This window comes from Corvus hawaiiensis, chromosome 22, assembly GCF_020740725.1.
Source record: "Corvus hawaiiensis isolate bCorHaw1 chromosome 22, bCorHaw1.pri.cur, whole genome shotgun sequence".
NCBI lineage: Eukaryota > Metazoa > Chordata > Aves > Passeriformes > Corvidae > Corvus > Corvus hawaiiensis.
In genome coordinates this window covers 1,693,473-1,706,814 of record NC_063234.1, presented here as the reverse complement: position 1 = coordinate 1,706,814, position 13,342 = coordinate 1,693,473, and the positions used below count along the sequence as shown (strand labels likewise).

Below are 13,342 nucleotides of genomic sequence, written 5' to 3'. Positions count from 1 at the left end.
GTTTAGGCTCCAATCTAGGTTTATCTGGATGCCCATCTCCGATGAGCTGAGCTCACTTCAGCACACCAAAACCACGGGGAAAACAGGTGCTGACTGCTCCTAATCCGGAAGGATTTTCCCTCCCTTGCCAAGCACCTGGGGAGCGCTGATTCCTTGTCTGCAATTCCAGAAGCACCATGGGATATTCCCACCCTTTAATCCCTGGAATCCCTGCACTGAGAAGGGCAGGAAACAACAACAGTAATCGGGACCTCCCTGTCTGCCATCCCCACACCCCATGGGAATGGTGTAGGACAGGATTCCAGCTGGATTTGTCCCTTTTAGCACAGAAATGAAGTGACCTCCACTGTCCCAAAGCACATCCCAAACCTTTCAGCTCACCCAGGAGCCCAAATTCCTCCAAGCACTTCCAGATCCTACAGCCCTCCCTGAGCTCCTGCTGCTTCCCAGCTAAAACCAGGAGCTCCTGGAAGCTCCAATCTTATTCTGCACCCTAAAAACCCCGGAGGCTCTGTGCCAAAAGCACAGCCAGGGGCCTCCAGGGAGCAGCAGGAGGGACAGGAGGTGGCACAGATGCTGGAGCTGCTCTCTGGGTCAGTGGGGCTGGAGCACAAACACCCCGAGGGAAGCGGGGGCCTTGGTCTCAGTGTCAGCAGCTGTCACCCAGAGTGACCCTTCTGCTGTCCAAACTGACCTGTTTGTGCCCAACCTGACCCTTCTGCTGCCCAGACTGACCTGTTTGTGCCCAACCTGACCCTTCTGCTGCCCAGAGTGACCTGTTTGTGCCCAACCTGACCCTTCTGCTGCCCAGAGTGACCTATTTGTGCCCAACCTGACCTTTCTGCTGTCCAAACCGACTTTTTCCTGCCCACACCGCCCTTTCTGAGCTGACAGCAAGCACCCACCCAAATTTCTCCTCAACTCTTTCCCACCGCTCTTCCCTCCAACATTCCCACCTCAGCTGGACTCATTTTTAACCCCCTCATCCCCGGGATATTTCAAGCCCCTGGGGGTGCCAGGGGACTCACCACAGGGGCCATCGAACTTCTTGAAGACGTTCTCCTGCTTGTCACAGGCGTGCTTGTTGAGGTGGCACTGGCTGCGGTAGTCGCGGCCGTCGCTGCCGCACACGGGGCTCTCGGGGACGCCGCTGCACGACGAGGGACACACGCACTTGGCCACCTGGCCATCGGGGGAGGGGACACACGTGCTGCCGAAGCTGCAGGTCACCTCTGCACAGGGGTCCTTGGAGCCTGAGGGACACAGGAGGGGACACGGGTGAGAGCACGGCAAAGGTCGCGGTCTCATTCCTCTCATGGAATAACCCCGAGATATCCCCTGGATCCATTCCCTCTGAGTGCCCCAAAAAGAGCAGCAATGGATCGTTTTCCACCAGTTCCAGCAGATGCCAGAGGCAGAGCTGTTCCCTGCTCCTGAGCAGCGAGTCCATCCCCCCCAGTGCCCACCCACCACGGGGGCTGTAGGATCATTCCGAACCCTCGGCACACGAGGAAGGAGCTCCCTCCCCTCCTGGCCCCTCTCTCCTCTCCTTTCCCACCCTCTCCACCTCTCCTGCAGTCTCTTTTCCCTACAAATGCTCCCTGAGAGCTCCAGGGTCCTCAAGGCCCTTCCTGCAATCCCCAGTCAGAGCAAGAGCTCCAGGAGCAATTCCCTCGCTGACAAATTCGTTTGCCACCTTTTTATTTCCCCCCTTTATTTGTGGCTTTCTGATGATTATTAATTATTACTTGGAATCCGTCTCTCCCTGCTCCCTCCCCTGCGCAGGAGCCCCAGCAGGAGCTGGGTGTGGATTCACTGCACAGCCACACAGAAAGGTCAGGCTCATTTCCTGGGAGCTGAGGAGACTGGAGAGGGCTCATTCCCACAGCTCCGGGCTCGCAGTTGGAATGCCAGCCTGGGGAAGGGCTTTGATCAGCCCCACTTCCAGCTGTGGCAGATGTTTCCTGCCCTGCAGAGGTGCTGGGGGGCAGCGGGGATGTCCCAGAGGGGGTCGGTCCCCACGGCATTTGCCACACACCCCTGGACCAGCTTTTGGCCAGCATTTTTCCAGCATTTTCCTTTCTTATCACACTCTGCTGACCCCCAAGGAAGAGCTGGTGATTCCCTCAGTGTCCCCTCCCATCCTGTCCCCATCCCCAGGACATCAGAGGTGTCCCAGCACGGGCTGTTCCTCACGGGGCTGTCACACACCCCTGGCCCAGCCTTTGGCCATCCCTTTTCCATCCCTTTTCCATTCCTTTTCCATCATTTTCCCTCCTTGCCACACTCTGCTGTCCCCCAACGCAGCGCTGACCATCCCCTCAGTGTCCCCAGCGCTGTCCCCACCCCCTGAGCTCATCCCGGGTGTCCCTGCCCGCCCTGGGGACTCGGCACCGCCACTCACCGCAGGCTCCCTTGCTGACCACCTTGATCCTCCTCTGCTGGTTGCACTGGGCCCTGTCCAGCTCGCACTCGTTGCTGTAGGTGGAGTGGTCGGAGCCGCACACCGGGGCCACCACCGGGGCACAGGGACCCTTCCTGCACACGCACGAGGCCTGGCCCGGCTCCGAGGGGCTGCGCTCGCACACGGCCCCGAAGCCGCACAGCATCCCCCGGCAGCCTGCGGGCACACGCGGGGACACGGTGGGCACGGGGATGCACGGGTGGGCGGGGGATGCACGGGGACATGCAGGGGGCACGGGGACACATGGGGACACACACGGGGGACATGCAGGGGGCACAGGGACACGTGGGGACACATGGGGGACATGGTGGGGGCACAGGGACATGGGGACACACGGGGGACATGCAGGGGGCACGGGGACACATGGAGGACATGGGGGACATGTAGGGGGCACGGGGACACATGGAGGACATGGGGGACATGTAGGGGGCACGGGGACACGTGGGGACACATGGGGGACATGTAGGGGGCACAGGAACACGTGGGGACACACAGGGGACATGTAGGGGGCATGGGGACACGTGGGGACACACAGGGGGCACAGGGACACGTGGGGACACATGGGGGATGTGCAGGGGCACGGGGACAGACAGTGGGGCACAGGGCTCAGATGAGTGACCACAAGGACACACGGATGGGCACACTGGCCCAGGTGACCACAGGGCCCACACAGGTGGGCACAGAGCCCCAGGGCAGCACACTGCCCACACAGATGAGACACAGTGGCCCGGGTGACCACACGGGTGACCACACGGGTGACCACGCTGCCCCAGAGGACCGGAGAGCAGCATCCCCAGCACTCCAGAACGCTCCATCCTAAGCTTTTTTTGGCATTCTCCACACCCCAGCGGCGTTTTCTGCTCCCCGGCGAGCGAGAGGGGAGTCACGGGAGGGAGAAACGTCCTCACCTGAGCGGGCCAGACCTTCCCCCAGCGCTCAGTTCAGTCATTTATTGCTCGCTGCTTACCAAGAGCAGCCGCACCGCGTGCCCGGAGCCTCCCGAGGAAATCAGGGATGCGGGAATCTCTTGATCAGCGCAGCCAGCGCAGCTGAATTGCCGGTGGAGCGGGCACGGGTGACTCCACACGGGTGACAGTGAGAGGTTTGTGCCCCAGGGCACAGCCTGGCACCCACAGCAGGCGCTGTGGGCAGGGGAATATCAGGGAGCGGTGGAATTATGGAATATCCTGAGCTGGAGGCGACGCACAGGGATCAGAGTCCAAGGGGACTCCGCCCAGACACCCCGAAATCCCGCCCTGCATCCCTGGGAGCGTTGTCCGAACGCTCCTGGAGCTCTGGGCCATTCCCGGGGAGCCTTTTCCGGTGCTCGACACCCTCTGGGGGGGAAAACCTTTCCCTAAAATCCAATTTCCCCCTTCCCTGGGACAGCTCCGGCCGTTCCTTGAGGCGTTCCCTGCACCAGCATCGCCAGTACCCCCTCCCAGGACACCCCACAGGCCACAAACAGAGCCTGACCCACATAACGAGGGAAAAGAGGAATCCTAAAAGGCGAAATCCAGCGCTCGGCGGCGCCTCATTTACACTTCAATTCCCAAGCGTTTGCCTGGAGATTCCGGAGCGGCGACAGCGAACCCAGCACGAGATAAATCCCGGGAAATCAAAGGGAAAAGGACTCTCCTCCTCTCCCGCCCGGTATCTGAAGGGATTCATCGTTTTTATGAAGAGCTCCGGGTGGAGTTGGAGTCTCTCCCGCACTTCCCGGCGCTGCTCTTTCCCCCTCTGTGGGGTTTTTTTGTTAAAATAAAGATGAGCTGTAAAAATCAGAGGGTGCAGGGGAGGCGTCCGGGGGAATGGGAATTGCGGGATTTATCCCGAGGAATGGGGCTGGGGAGCGGGAATGGAGCTGGGGAGCATCACCAGGTGGGCTTGGAGCTGCCTTAGAGGGGAGGGGAAGGGAAAAGGGGGGGAAATGGGACAAAAAAGGGGGGGAACATCCATGGAATAACCTGTGCCAGGGCCTCACCACCCTCCCAGGAAAGAATTCCTTCCCAAGATCCCACCTAAACCTCTTTTTTTTTTGTTTAAACCCCTTCCCCTTTGTAAATCCGAGCTCTGGAGCTGCCCGGCAGGGCCACGGAGGAGGTGAGGGCAGGGCCTGGATCCAAACCCGAGCTCTGGATCCAAACCCGAGCTCTGGACACAAACCCGAGCTCTGGATCCATCATCTCCACACCACAGGCTCAGGGCACAGCGAGGAGTTTGGCAAACAGCAAGATCTGCGCTCGTCTGCAGCCAAAAAAATCCTCGGAGCTGCCCTTTCCCAAAGCTCCTGAGCCGCCAGGGATGAGGGGGAGCAGCCAGGGAATAAAAGGAGGGATCATTGTCCCCCTCCAGCCGAGCCTCTCGGCAGTGCTGGAGCAGGGACAGGATCATAAATAACAACAACAATAACAATAAAAACATCTCCCGGGGAGGGAGGGGAAGCCAAAGGTGTCGCTGGAAATAATTGCCGGCGGTGTTCGCATCCAGAGCGATTCCATGGGCAGGGAAAGCAGCTCCTCTGCTCTGCCCCAGCCCCAGGCTGAGCTTTCCCGAGCAAAAAGGGCTTTGGGAAGAGATCGAGGCTCAGGGAAAATCCTGCCTGGGTTCAGAGCCCCGGCTGCAGCTCAGGGGAGCTCTGAGGATCCACCTTTGATCCCGCAGGGAGAGAGCAGAGCAGGAGGTCGATGAGGTTAATGAGGGGTTCCTGTCCTCTGGCTAATTGGGAAAAGGCACCCAGGCCTCTCCCTGAGCAGCCCAGACAAAAGGAAGGGCACCGACATCCTAAAATCCCACCCTGTGCATCCCTGGGAGCGGTGTCCGAACGCTCCTGGAGCTCTGGCAGCCTCGGGAATGTCACCATTCCCTGGGGAGCCTGGGCAGTGCCCAGCACCCTCTGGGGGAAGAACCTTTCCCTAAAATCCAACCTGAACCTCCCCTGGCACAAGAAAAGGGGGAAAGGAGGGAGGAGACAAGAGAGGAACCTCTGGGGCCCCATCCAGGCCCTCTGCAGCGCCAGAGTCGAGCTGCTCCTGCAGGAACAACACCCCACAGCTCCAGGGCAGTGACACCAACCCAGCCTCAAACCTGACCCCTCAGACACCCCTAATTAGCGCACCTTCGTTAGCAGGGCAGCCTCTGCAAAGGGGCAGCTCGGCCTCTCTCCGAGCAGGTGCTGGGGCTCTGCAGGAGCTGCCAGGGCAGATGGCACCGGCTCCACCTCCCCGCGTCCGACGGCGCCTGCAGATGTCCAGCAGGGCTGGAGGGACAGCTGGGAACGGGATGGAGCTGTCGTGGCAGAGGGGAAGGGCAGGGCCAGCCTGGGAATGGCCACGAGCCACGCTGGGAATGGCCACGAGCCACCCACAGCTCTGCTCTGCACAGGGAGGGGGGAGCCGGGGTGGGGAGGCAGGAATTGGAGTGGGATGCTGGAATTGTGTCAGGGTAGGGAGGCAGGAGTTGGTTTGGGGATGCAGGAATCGGTCTGGAGAGGCTGGAATTGGGGTGGGGATGCTGGAATTGGGGTGGGGAGGCTGGAATAGTGATGCAGGAGTTGGTGAGGGGATGCAGGAGTTGGTTTTGGGGATGCTGAAGTTGGTGTGGGGATGGTGGAATTGAGTCAGTGTGGGGATGCAGGATTTGGGGTGGGGATGCAGGAATTGCTGTGCGGACACAGGGAGAAGGCTCCTTGCCCAGTGCCCTCCTCCCCAAATGCAGCTCCAGGCAGAGCAGCTCCTCCATCCCTCCCCATCCCAAACAGCCTCTGAGCCCCCTGGTGCAGAGCAGGGAGGATGGAGAGCGGCTCCATTCCCCATGCTGGGCTCTCCCTCGACAAATCCCATAGGAAACAACCCCCAGGTCACCGGGAAGGAGCTCGGATTGAGGAGGGATTAACTCCAAGCTGCCTTCAAGTGCTCCAAGCTCTCGAGGAGCTCGAGTTAATGAAGCCCCGAGCTCTCCCACTCAAATGTTTCTGCAGCTTAATAACAACAATCACAAGTAGAACGGCAACATTGCTCTTCTGCAATGCACGGAAAAGAGGGGAAGAAAGCTCCTGGAGCGGTCTGGGGATTGCTCACAGCTCCCTGCCAGGTCTGTCCCGTATTCCCAGCATCCCAGCAGCGCCTGGGCACTGGGAATGGCACAGCAGAGGGGCTCTGGTGGCCACACGGTTCGAGCTTCCCCCTCAGCAGGAGCCTTGCCAAGGGCTGAGGAAGGCCCGGAGCGCTCAGGGATGAGGGGGAAGTTGGGAAAACAGGGAGGCAATTCCTGCCTGCTGGAGGCACCGTGGGCATTTGCCAGCCTGGCCCAGCTCCAGATCCCGCGGGATCCCAGCCCTTGGAGGAAAACCATCAGGAAAGCACAGCTGGGAGCTTAATTACGGCTCAGGGGTGGGAGGGTGGGATGGACCGGCTTCCACGGCTCCGGGTGTCACCGGGAGAGGGAAAAGGCAGGCAAAGGATCCCAAGGAATGACGCTGCCAGGCACAGCCCCAAATCCCGCACAGGGAGGGGGTGGAGAAACCTCCCCTTGGAGCACCCCTGGGACCTGCTGGAGCATCCACAGCATTCCCTGCCGGCCCTGGGAATTCCCAGGAAGAGCCCGGACCGAGGAATTCCGTGCCTGTGACAAACACCCCTTTAACCCCGCGCTGTTCCACGGATTAAAAACCGTCGGGGAAAACGCGGGGAGCTCCCCTGCCGGAGCCATGGAAAGCATTCCAGCCGGGAACACAAACCGGGAGCAGGGGATGCATCTCCCCCCATGCCCAGCGCTGCTCCCCAGGGATGAGCGGGGGGCACTTTTTGGGGCTTTCCCTGTGCCAGAGGGGCAGCGGGAATGGCCGGGCTGGGCATTAATTCCGCCTGAGCGAGGTGCCCGTTGCCATGGAGAGCGGCTGGGCTGGCGCTGGCGGCTCCTGTCCCCCAGCCCAGCCTAGCCCAGCCCAGCCCTGCTGCCATCAATATTCATCGCGCCTCGGGGAGCGACGACGAGCCGCCCAATCCCTCTCCGAGCGCTGGGAAGAGCCACGGGAAGAGCCGGGAATTCATCCCTGGGCGAGCATCCCCCCTCCCGACATCAACCGGCGCCCGAAATCAGCGGCAGGAAAAGCTCGGAGCCGCCGGATCCCGCGGCACAAAGCTGAGCCCAGGCACCGCTCCTTGGGCTCTGCTCCCTCGGGGACACGCCGGCCCCACGTCCCCAAAGCCCTGGTTTTGTTCGTTTTCACCCATTTCCTGCTGAAACCGGGCCAGGAAAAATCCACCTGGGAGGGAGGTTTGAACCTGGGAGGTTTTCACACGCAGAGAGCCCCAAAATTCCTCACAGAGCCAAGAGCAGGGAGGCAGGGAAAGGCCAGGAAAATCCCACCTGGGAGGGAGGTTTGAAGCTGCTCCCACCTGCCTGCACCCCAACACACACAGAAACAGCCCCAAATTCCTCACGGTACCAAAAGCAGGGAGGCAGCTCATGGAAAGGCCGGGTCAGGAAGGGAGGGAAAAACCAGGACAATCCACGTGGGAGGGAGGTTTGAACCTGGGAGGTTTTCACACGCAGAGAGCCCCAAAATTCCTCACAGAGCCAGAGCCCAGGGCAGGGAGGGAGGGAAAAACCCTGCCCAGCTCTGCAGCCCCGTCTGGGAGGGGAAAGAGCCATCCCAAATCCCAAACTGGGGATTCCCCAGCTGGCAGAGCTGGGCAGGCTGGGGGAAGGTGAGGACCTGGCCCAGAAAATCGAGAGGTGACGACGCTCGGGGAGCCCAGAAGAAGCCCAGGGGGCCCTGCTGGCTGTCCCCAAGCACTCCCTGCCTGCCAGGACCCACCTGATCCTCACCCACTGCCTCTCTCGGGGCAGGGAGCCCCTTCCTTCACCCCAAACCCCAGCTCTGGCTTTGCCATGCCGGACAGTGACCCTGCCCCACCAAACCTCCGGGCACAGTTCTGGCTCCCACAGCCCTTTATCGCACCCTGAGAGCAAACCCAGGCCAGGAGATCCCAGCTCCCGAGCACACCTCAGCCCAATCCCAACCATTCCCAAGCTCAGCCTTGTCCCAGCCTGCCGAGGACACTCAGAACCACATCAAATCCACCCCAGGGACGATCAGAGCACCACCAGCACGAGCAGAACCAGCAAAACCCATCCCCTTCCCCACCCTCTTCCCGTGTCCCCTGTCCCCCTCTGCCCCAAAACGCCTCCTGCACCCCACACCAGGAATTTGCTCCCCGGGAGCCTTAGCAGCCCCCCAAAAGTGGGATATTTTTTTTTTTCCATCTCCTGTGGGGGCACCAGGGATCTTTTGGGAGTCTGGCATCTGGCTGGGCCGGGCCGTTCGTATTTCGGAGCCCTGAGCAAGGAGTTCCACCCACGGAGGTTTTTATTTTGCGCTCGAGATGCCTTCCCCGGGCCAATTTTAGATTAATCACATTTTTATCTCGCATCCGTTTTTTACCCCCGCCTCCTTCCCCACCCCCGGCAGGGGAGGCAGGGGGAAAAAAAAGCAAAAAAAGGCAACAACGGGGTTATTAATTGGCTGCTGATTTCTGCTGGGCTCTTATCTGTGCACGTGGAGGTGGAGGCAGAGCCTGCCAGCAAAGGCAGGGGTTTTAAGCCTGGTTTTTAAAGGGAACAAAGCTCCTGTGATGGTTTTATCTCAGCCTGGGCTTGCCTGCCCTGCATCCAGCAGCTCCTGAAGCTGATAAGAGCATCATTATTAAAAATAAAAACCCACCAAAGTTCCTCCTCTGCGAAACCAGAGGAAAGGTGGGAGAGGCAATTCCAGAGGCAACGATGGCTCAGGGCAAATGGAAGCCTGCAGGGGCTTCCAGGGAAGGACCTTCTGCAGCCTCCCCCTGCTTCCAGCTGGGAAAACCCCTGGAGAAAGGGAGCACTGAGGGACTCCTGCCCTCGCTCCGCACCCAAACCCCGCGTCCCTCAGCGCTGGCAGGGATGTGCTGGGGGGCTCAAACGGATCGGGGGCTCGGGAGACTTTTCCCTGAGGGAAAGGGCAGCGCTGGAGAGGCTCCCGCTGTCCCCAACATCCCCCCGGGCACAGGGACAGCTCTGCACTCACCATCCCTCGGCGGCGGCGGCGTCTGCGTGAAGTAACTGTTGGGTTTGTCTGCAAGGGAACAAAAACACGGAGCTGTCACAGCTTCCTGGGCACAACCCCTCCTCTCCTGCCCCCAGCCCTCTCTTGAGGTGGTGTTTCCTCCCTTCCTGAGCAGGTTTGACTCCCAGGAGGTGCTGGAGCCGGGAGGGAGCGGCAGGAACGGGAGCTGGGCTCACCAAAAGCCGGTTTGGGAGCCCAGGTATCGATGGAGCGTCTCTGGTGTGGGATGTGGGAGCAGCCCCCGGCGCCTGGCAGGGCTGGGATGTGCCCTCGGCCTGTCCTGCCCCAGCTCCCGGGGGCTGTGAGGCCGATCCTGCTGTGGGTCACCCCAAACACACCCCTGGCCACCGACTCAGCAGGTCATCCCCCAGCAGGGCGCAGCGGGGATGCTGAGGCCTCCAAAAAGTGGCAGAGAGGGGTGGCAGGAGGTGAAAGCTGCCGTGGGTGTGACCACAGGGCCCAGGCAAGGGTCACACCTTGTCACCTGCCACCCCTCTGTGTTTGGGGGTGCAGGGGGGAGCTGAGCTCCACTCAGGCTCCAAAATCCTGAACGGGAAACACCCAAAGCCTGGGATTTGTGATGTACCCAGGGCAGCAGAGCCAGGCCGTGCAGAGATAACCCCGCCCCACCACGCTCCATCACCTGGCCCTGCTCCTGCCCGGCTCCCTGAAGCCATCCGTGTGTTTTCCAGCGTTTATTCCCAACCCAGGGAAGCGGCAGCGCATCCCAAAGCTGGGCTGGAGGATCTGCCTGCCCTCCGTGGGCTTTTCCCACAGCAGGTGTTCGGCACTTCCCAGCTCAGGGAGGTCAAAGCCAGCCCTGGATGATGGAATTTTCCTCCACAGGCGTCGGGAAGGGGAGCAGCCGTGCCGGCAGGAGGTGACGGAGCCTGACAGGAATACCTGGATGCATCCACACCCAAGGGTGGGATCTACTCAGCTGCACCAGGGATCAGATTAACAGCCAAACCTCAGGGGGAAAAAAACCCCTGTTTGCGGATTCCTCAGAGCAAGGATCCTGGAGCAGCCTGGGAGACACACTTCCCACTCTCTTGTAGGGCTCCAAGGTCCAGCAGTTTGCTGGGAATGAGGGAACACCAGAATTCCTGAGCCAGGGCAGGGCTCCATGCAGGAGCCCATTTTGCCCCTCACCTCCCACCAGCCCTGCCCAAATCCTCACATCCCCCCGGATCATCACCCCCAGCACACCGGGATTTGGGGTGGGACCCTGCCGGGAGCAGCAGCGGGCGGGAGCTGGGCTGGCCCACGCACAGCCGCCCTCACAGCTCTGGGCCAGCATCTGACAGGGGAAAGTGGGGCAGAGCCACGCAGGGAGCTGGCAATCCCTGGATTGTCCCCAACGGAGTGAGGAGCTCCAGGAAAAGCCGCGCTGGCAGCACCGGGAGCCCCCCAAACGCCACCTGCCTCGCCCTCCCCTGCTCCAGGGACACCTACAGTTATTGAGGAAGAGCAGCACGGCGAATCCCAGCGTGGAGGTGGCCAGCAGGATGAGGCAGATGTTGCAGGGGATCATGAAGTAGCGCACGACCAGGGACACCTTGTGCTGGTACAGCCGGTCCCGCTCCAGGGCTCCCGGCGCCATGGGGTACTGGCACGCTGTCATGCTCGGTGTCACAGCCCGCCCGCCGGCCAGCCAGCCCAGAAGGGTCGCCACGAGGCTCGCATGGATCCCTTTCCCCCCCTCCCCGCTGGTTTTCGGCAGCCTAAGTTGTCCCAGAGGTTCCCATCTCGGCTCGCAGCCGGGCTGAGGGCACCTTCAGGAGTTTGTGCCCGGCGCTGCCATGGCAGTGGCGCAGCCGCGGGGACAGCTCCCAGCCCGCTCCGGAGGGCTCAGCGAGCCCTTGGTCCAGCCCGGAGGGTGTCAATCCACACCTGCCCGCAGAAAGCAAACGCAAATCCCGGCGCCGAAAGCTCTGAATCCGCGGCCGAGCCCACCAGGACAAGGACGAGCCGCTGCTGGGGTGGGAACGGTGGGAATGTCACGGCGGCGACGCGTTCCCGGCGGCAGCGCTGGGACAGGAGCCCTCCCAGGCTCGGGAATATCCGTATCCTCCGGGATATCCTCTCACATCCGCGCCGACCTCGCTCCGGGAACGCGGAGCTCCCTCCGCTGTCCAGCGGCTCCTGCGGGACAGCTCCGGCAGCCTCTGACCCTCCGCAGGTCCTCGCAGGCGGCAGCAGCCGAGATTCCCGGAGAAACCCAAGATTCCCGGAGAAACCCAAGATTCCGGGAGCAGCCCAAGACTCCCCGGGATTCCGGGAGCAGCCCGAGGTGCAGCTCAGTCGTGCCACGCTCCAGCCGAAGGCAGCCGCTCCCTCTCCCCCTCCGAGGCTCCGCTCAGAGCCGCGGCAGCTCCATCCCCGCTCCCTCGCCGCCCCTGCCCAGCCGAGCCCAGCGCCGGCTCTCCGGCACCTTCCCAACCCTCCGGCCAGCGGGAAGGGGCCCGGCTGGGCCCGCTGGGCACGGGCACCCTCGCCGGAGGGGGCCAGCTGCCCGCCTCACGCCGCTGGGACATGCCAGCCCTTCCCGGCGAGACCCCAGCTCCGCTCGGAGCCCGGCATGGAGCGGCGGGGGAGCGCTGGGAGCGGCGGCCGCCCTGCCTGGCTGGGTGGGTGGGAGGGTGGATGGGAGGGTGGATCCTTAATCCCGGTGGTCTCCGTGCGCCCCCCGCGCAGCGTCAGACAAGGGAGCGGCAGCGCGGAGCGAGCCCGGAGCGCCCGCCCCACGCCCCGGAGCTGCCCCCCCTCCCTCCATCCCTCCCTCCGCCCGCCCCTCGGCTCGACCCCGGCGAGGGGGGGGCACAGCGAGCCCCTCCGAGCGCCAACAAAGGGGAGCGGGGGCGCAGGGGCGCGGCGCAGACAAAGAGCGGGGGCGGCGGGGGTCGCGCAGGAGCCGCTCCCCCGGGACACGGCGCGGGCAGCGCGGCTCCGCCCCGCCGGGGACCCCCCCCCACGACCCCCGGCAGCCCCCCGGGATGGGCTGGGAAGGGTGGGAGGGGGTGGAAGGGCTCGGGGGGGTGGGAGGGGGTGGGGGCTCAGCGCCCCGGCCCAGCCCCTCCGCGCATTCGAGATGCCGGGAGGCGGAGAGAGCGCTCACGCCTCGGCCGGCATCGCCCCCCGAGAGACCCCCGGGGACGGCAGAGCCGCGGGGAGAGCAGAAAAACCCCCGTTATGATTTTTTTAGGACGTTTTTGGCAAGAGAGGGGCACGGACTGGGCACAGCCTGCCCAAAAGCAGCCGGAAGAAGGACCAGGACCCAGTGCTGGGACCGCAGGGAATGAACTGTCCCCTCCCTGCGGGTTCCTGCCCTTTCCCTGCTTCCCTCGGGCAGGACGCTGCCAGCCAGGATGGGAAAGGTGCCACCAGCAGAGCCGGGTGAAAGCCAGAGGGAGGTCAGGGCCAAAAGTGAAGGTCCGACAATGGGGTGAGAGCCGTGCCACAGCCCCGGGCAGGGATTCCTGGTGTCCGCATGCCAATTCCAGGCTGCCAGGAGCTCACTCTGCCCTCCCTTCGAGTGGAGGCTCTACCAGGACAGCATTCCTGGCAAAACACACACACAGCGCCCCGCAAGCCGTTCCCTGCCGCTGTCAGCCCACATTTGGGCCACCAGGACCTGCTGGGTCATTTCTCAGAGCTCTTCCTCAGCAGGGAGGAACTGGGCAGCACGAAACCCCTCAGGAGGAAGGTGCTGGGGTCACAGAGAACGCAGAATTCCTGCTTCCCATTGAATTCCTGCTTCCCACTGAATT

At 62.5% G+C, this 13,342-nt stretch overlaps 1 protein-coding gene across 6 annotated transcripts in view; it reads right to left on the bottom strand.

Moving 5' to 3' along the window:
* The window catches only part of AGRN (agrin), a 90,400-nt gene that overhangs the window by 41,601 nt on the left and 35,457 nt on the right, over positions 1 to 13,342 (bottom strand). For 5 of the 6 annotated variants that reach the window (XM_048326528.1, XM_048326524.1, XM_048326525.1 and 2 more), the window contains 3 exons: positions 9,534 to 9,581; positions 2,405 to 2,620; positions 1,029 to 1,253 (listed from right to left, as the gene is read on the bottom strand). In XM_048326528.1, the coding sequence (XP_048182485.1) occupies positions 1,029 to 1,253; positions 2,405 to 2,620; positions 9,534 to 9,581 (489 nt within the window). Of the gene's footprint in view, positions 1 to 1,028; positions 1,254 to 2,404; positions 2,621 to 9,533; positions 9,582 to 11,027; positions 12,279 to 13,342 lie in introns of those variants that run through there. The other variant, XM_048326527.1, reaches the window with a different exon arrangement.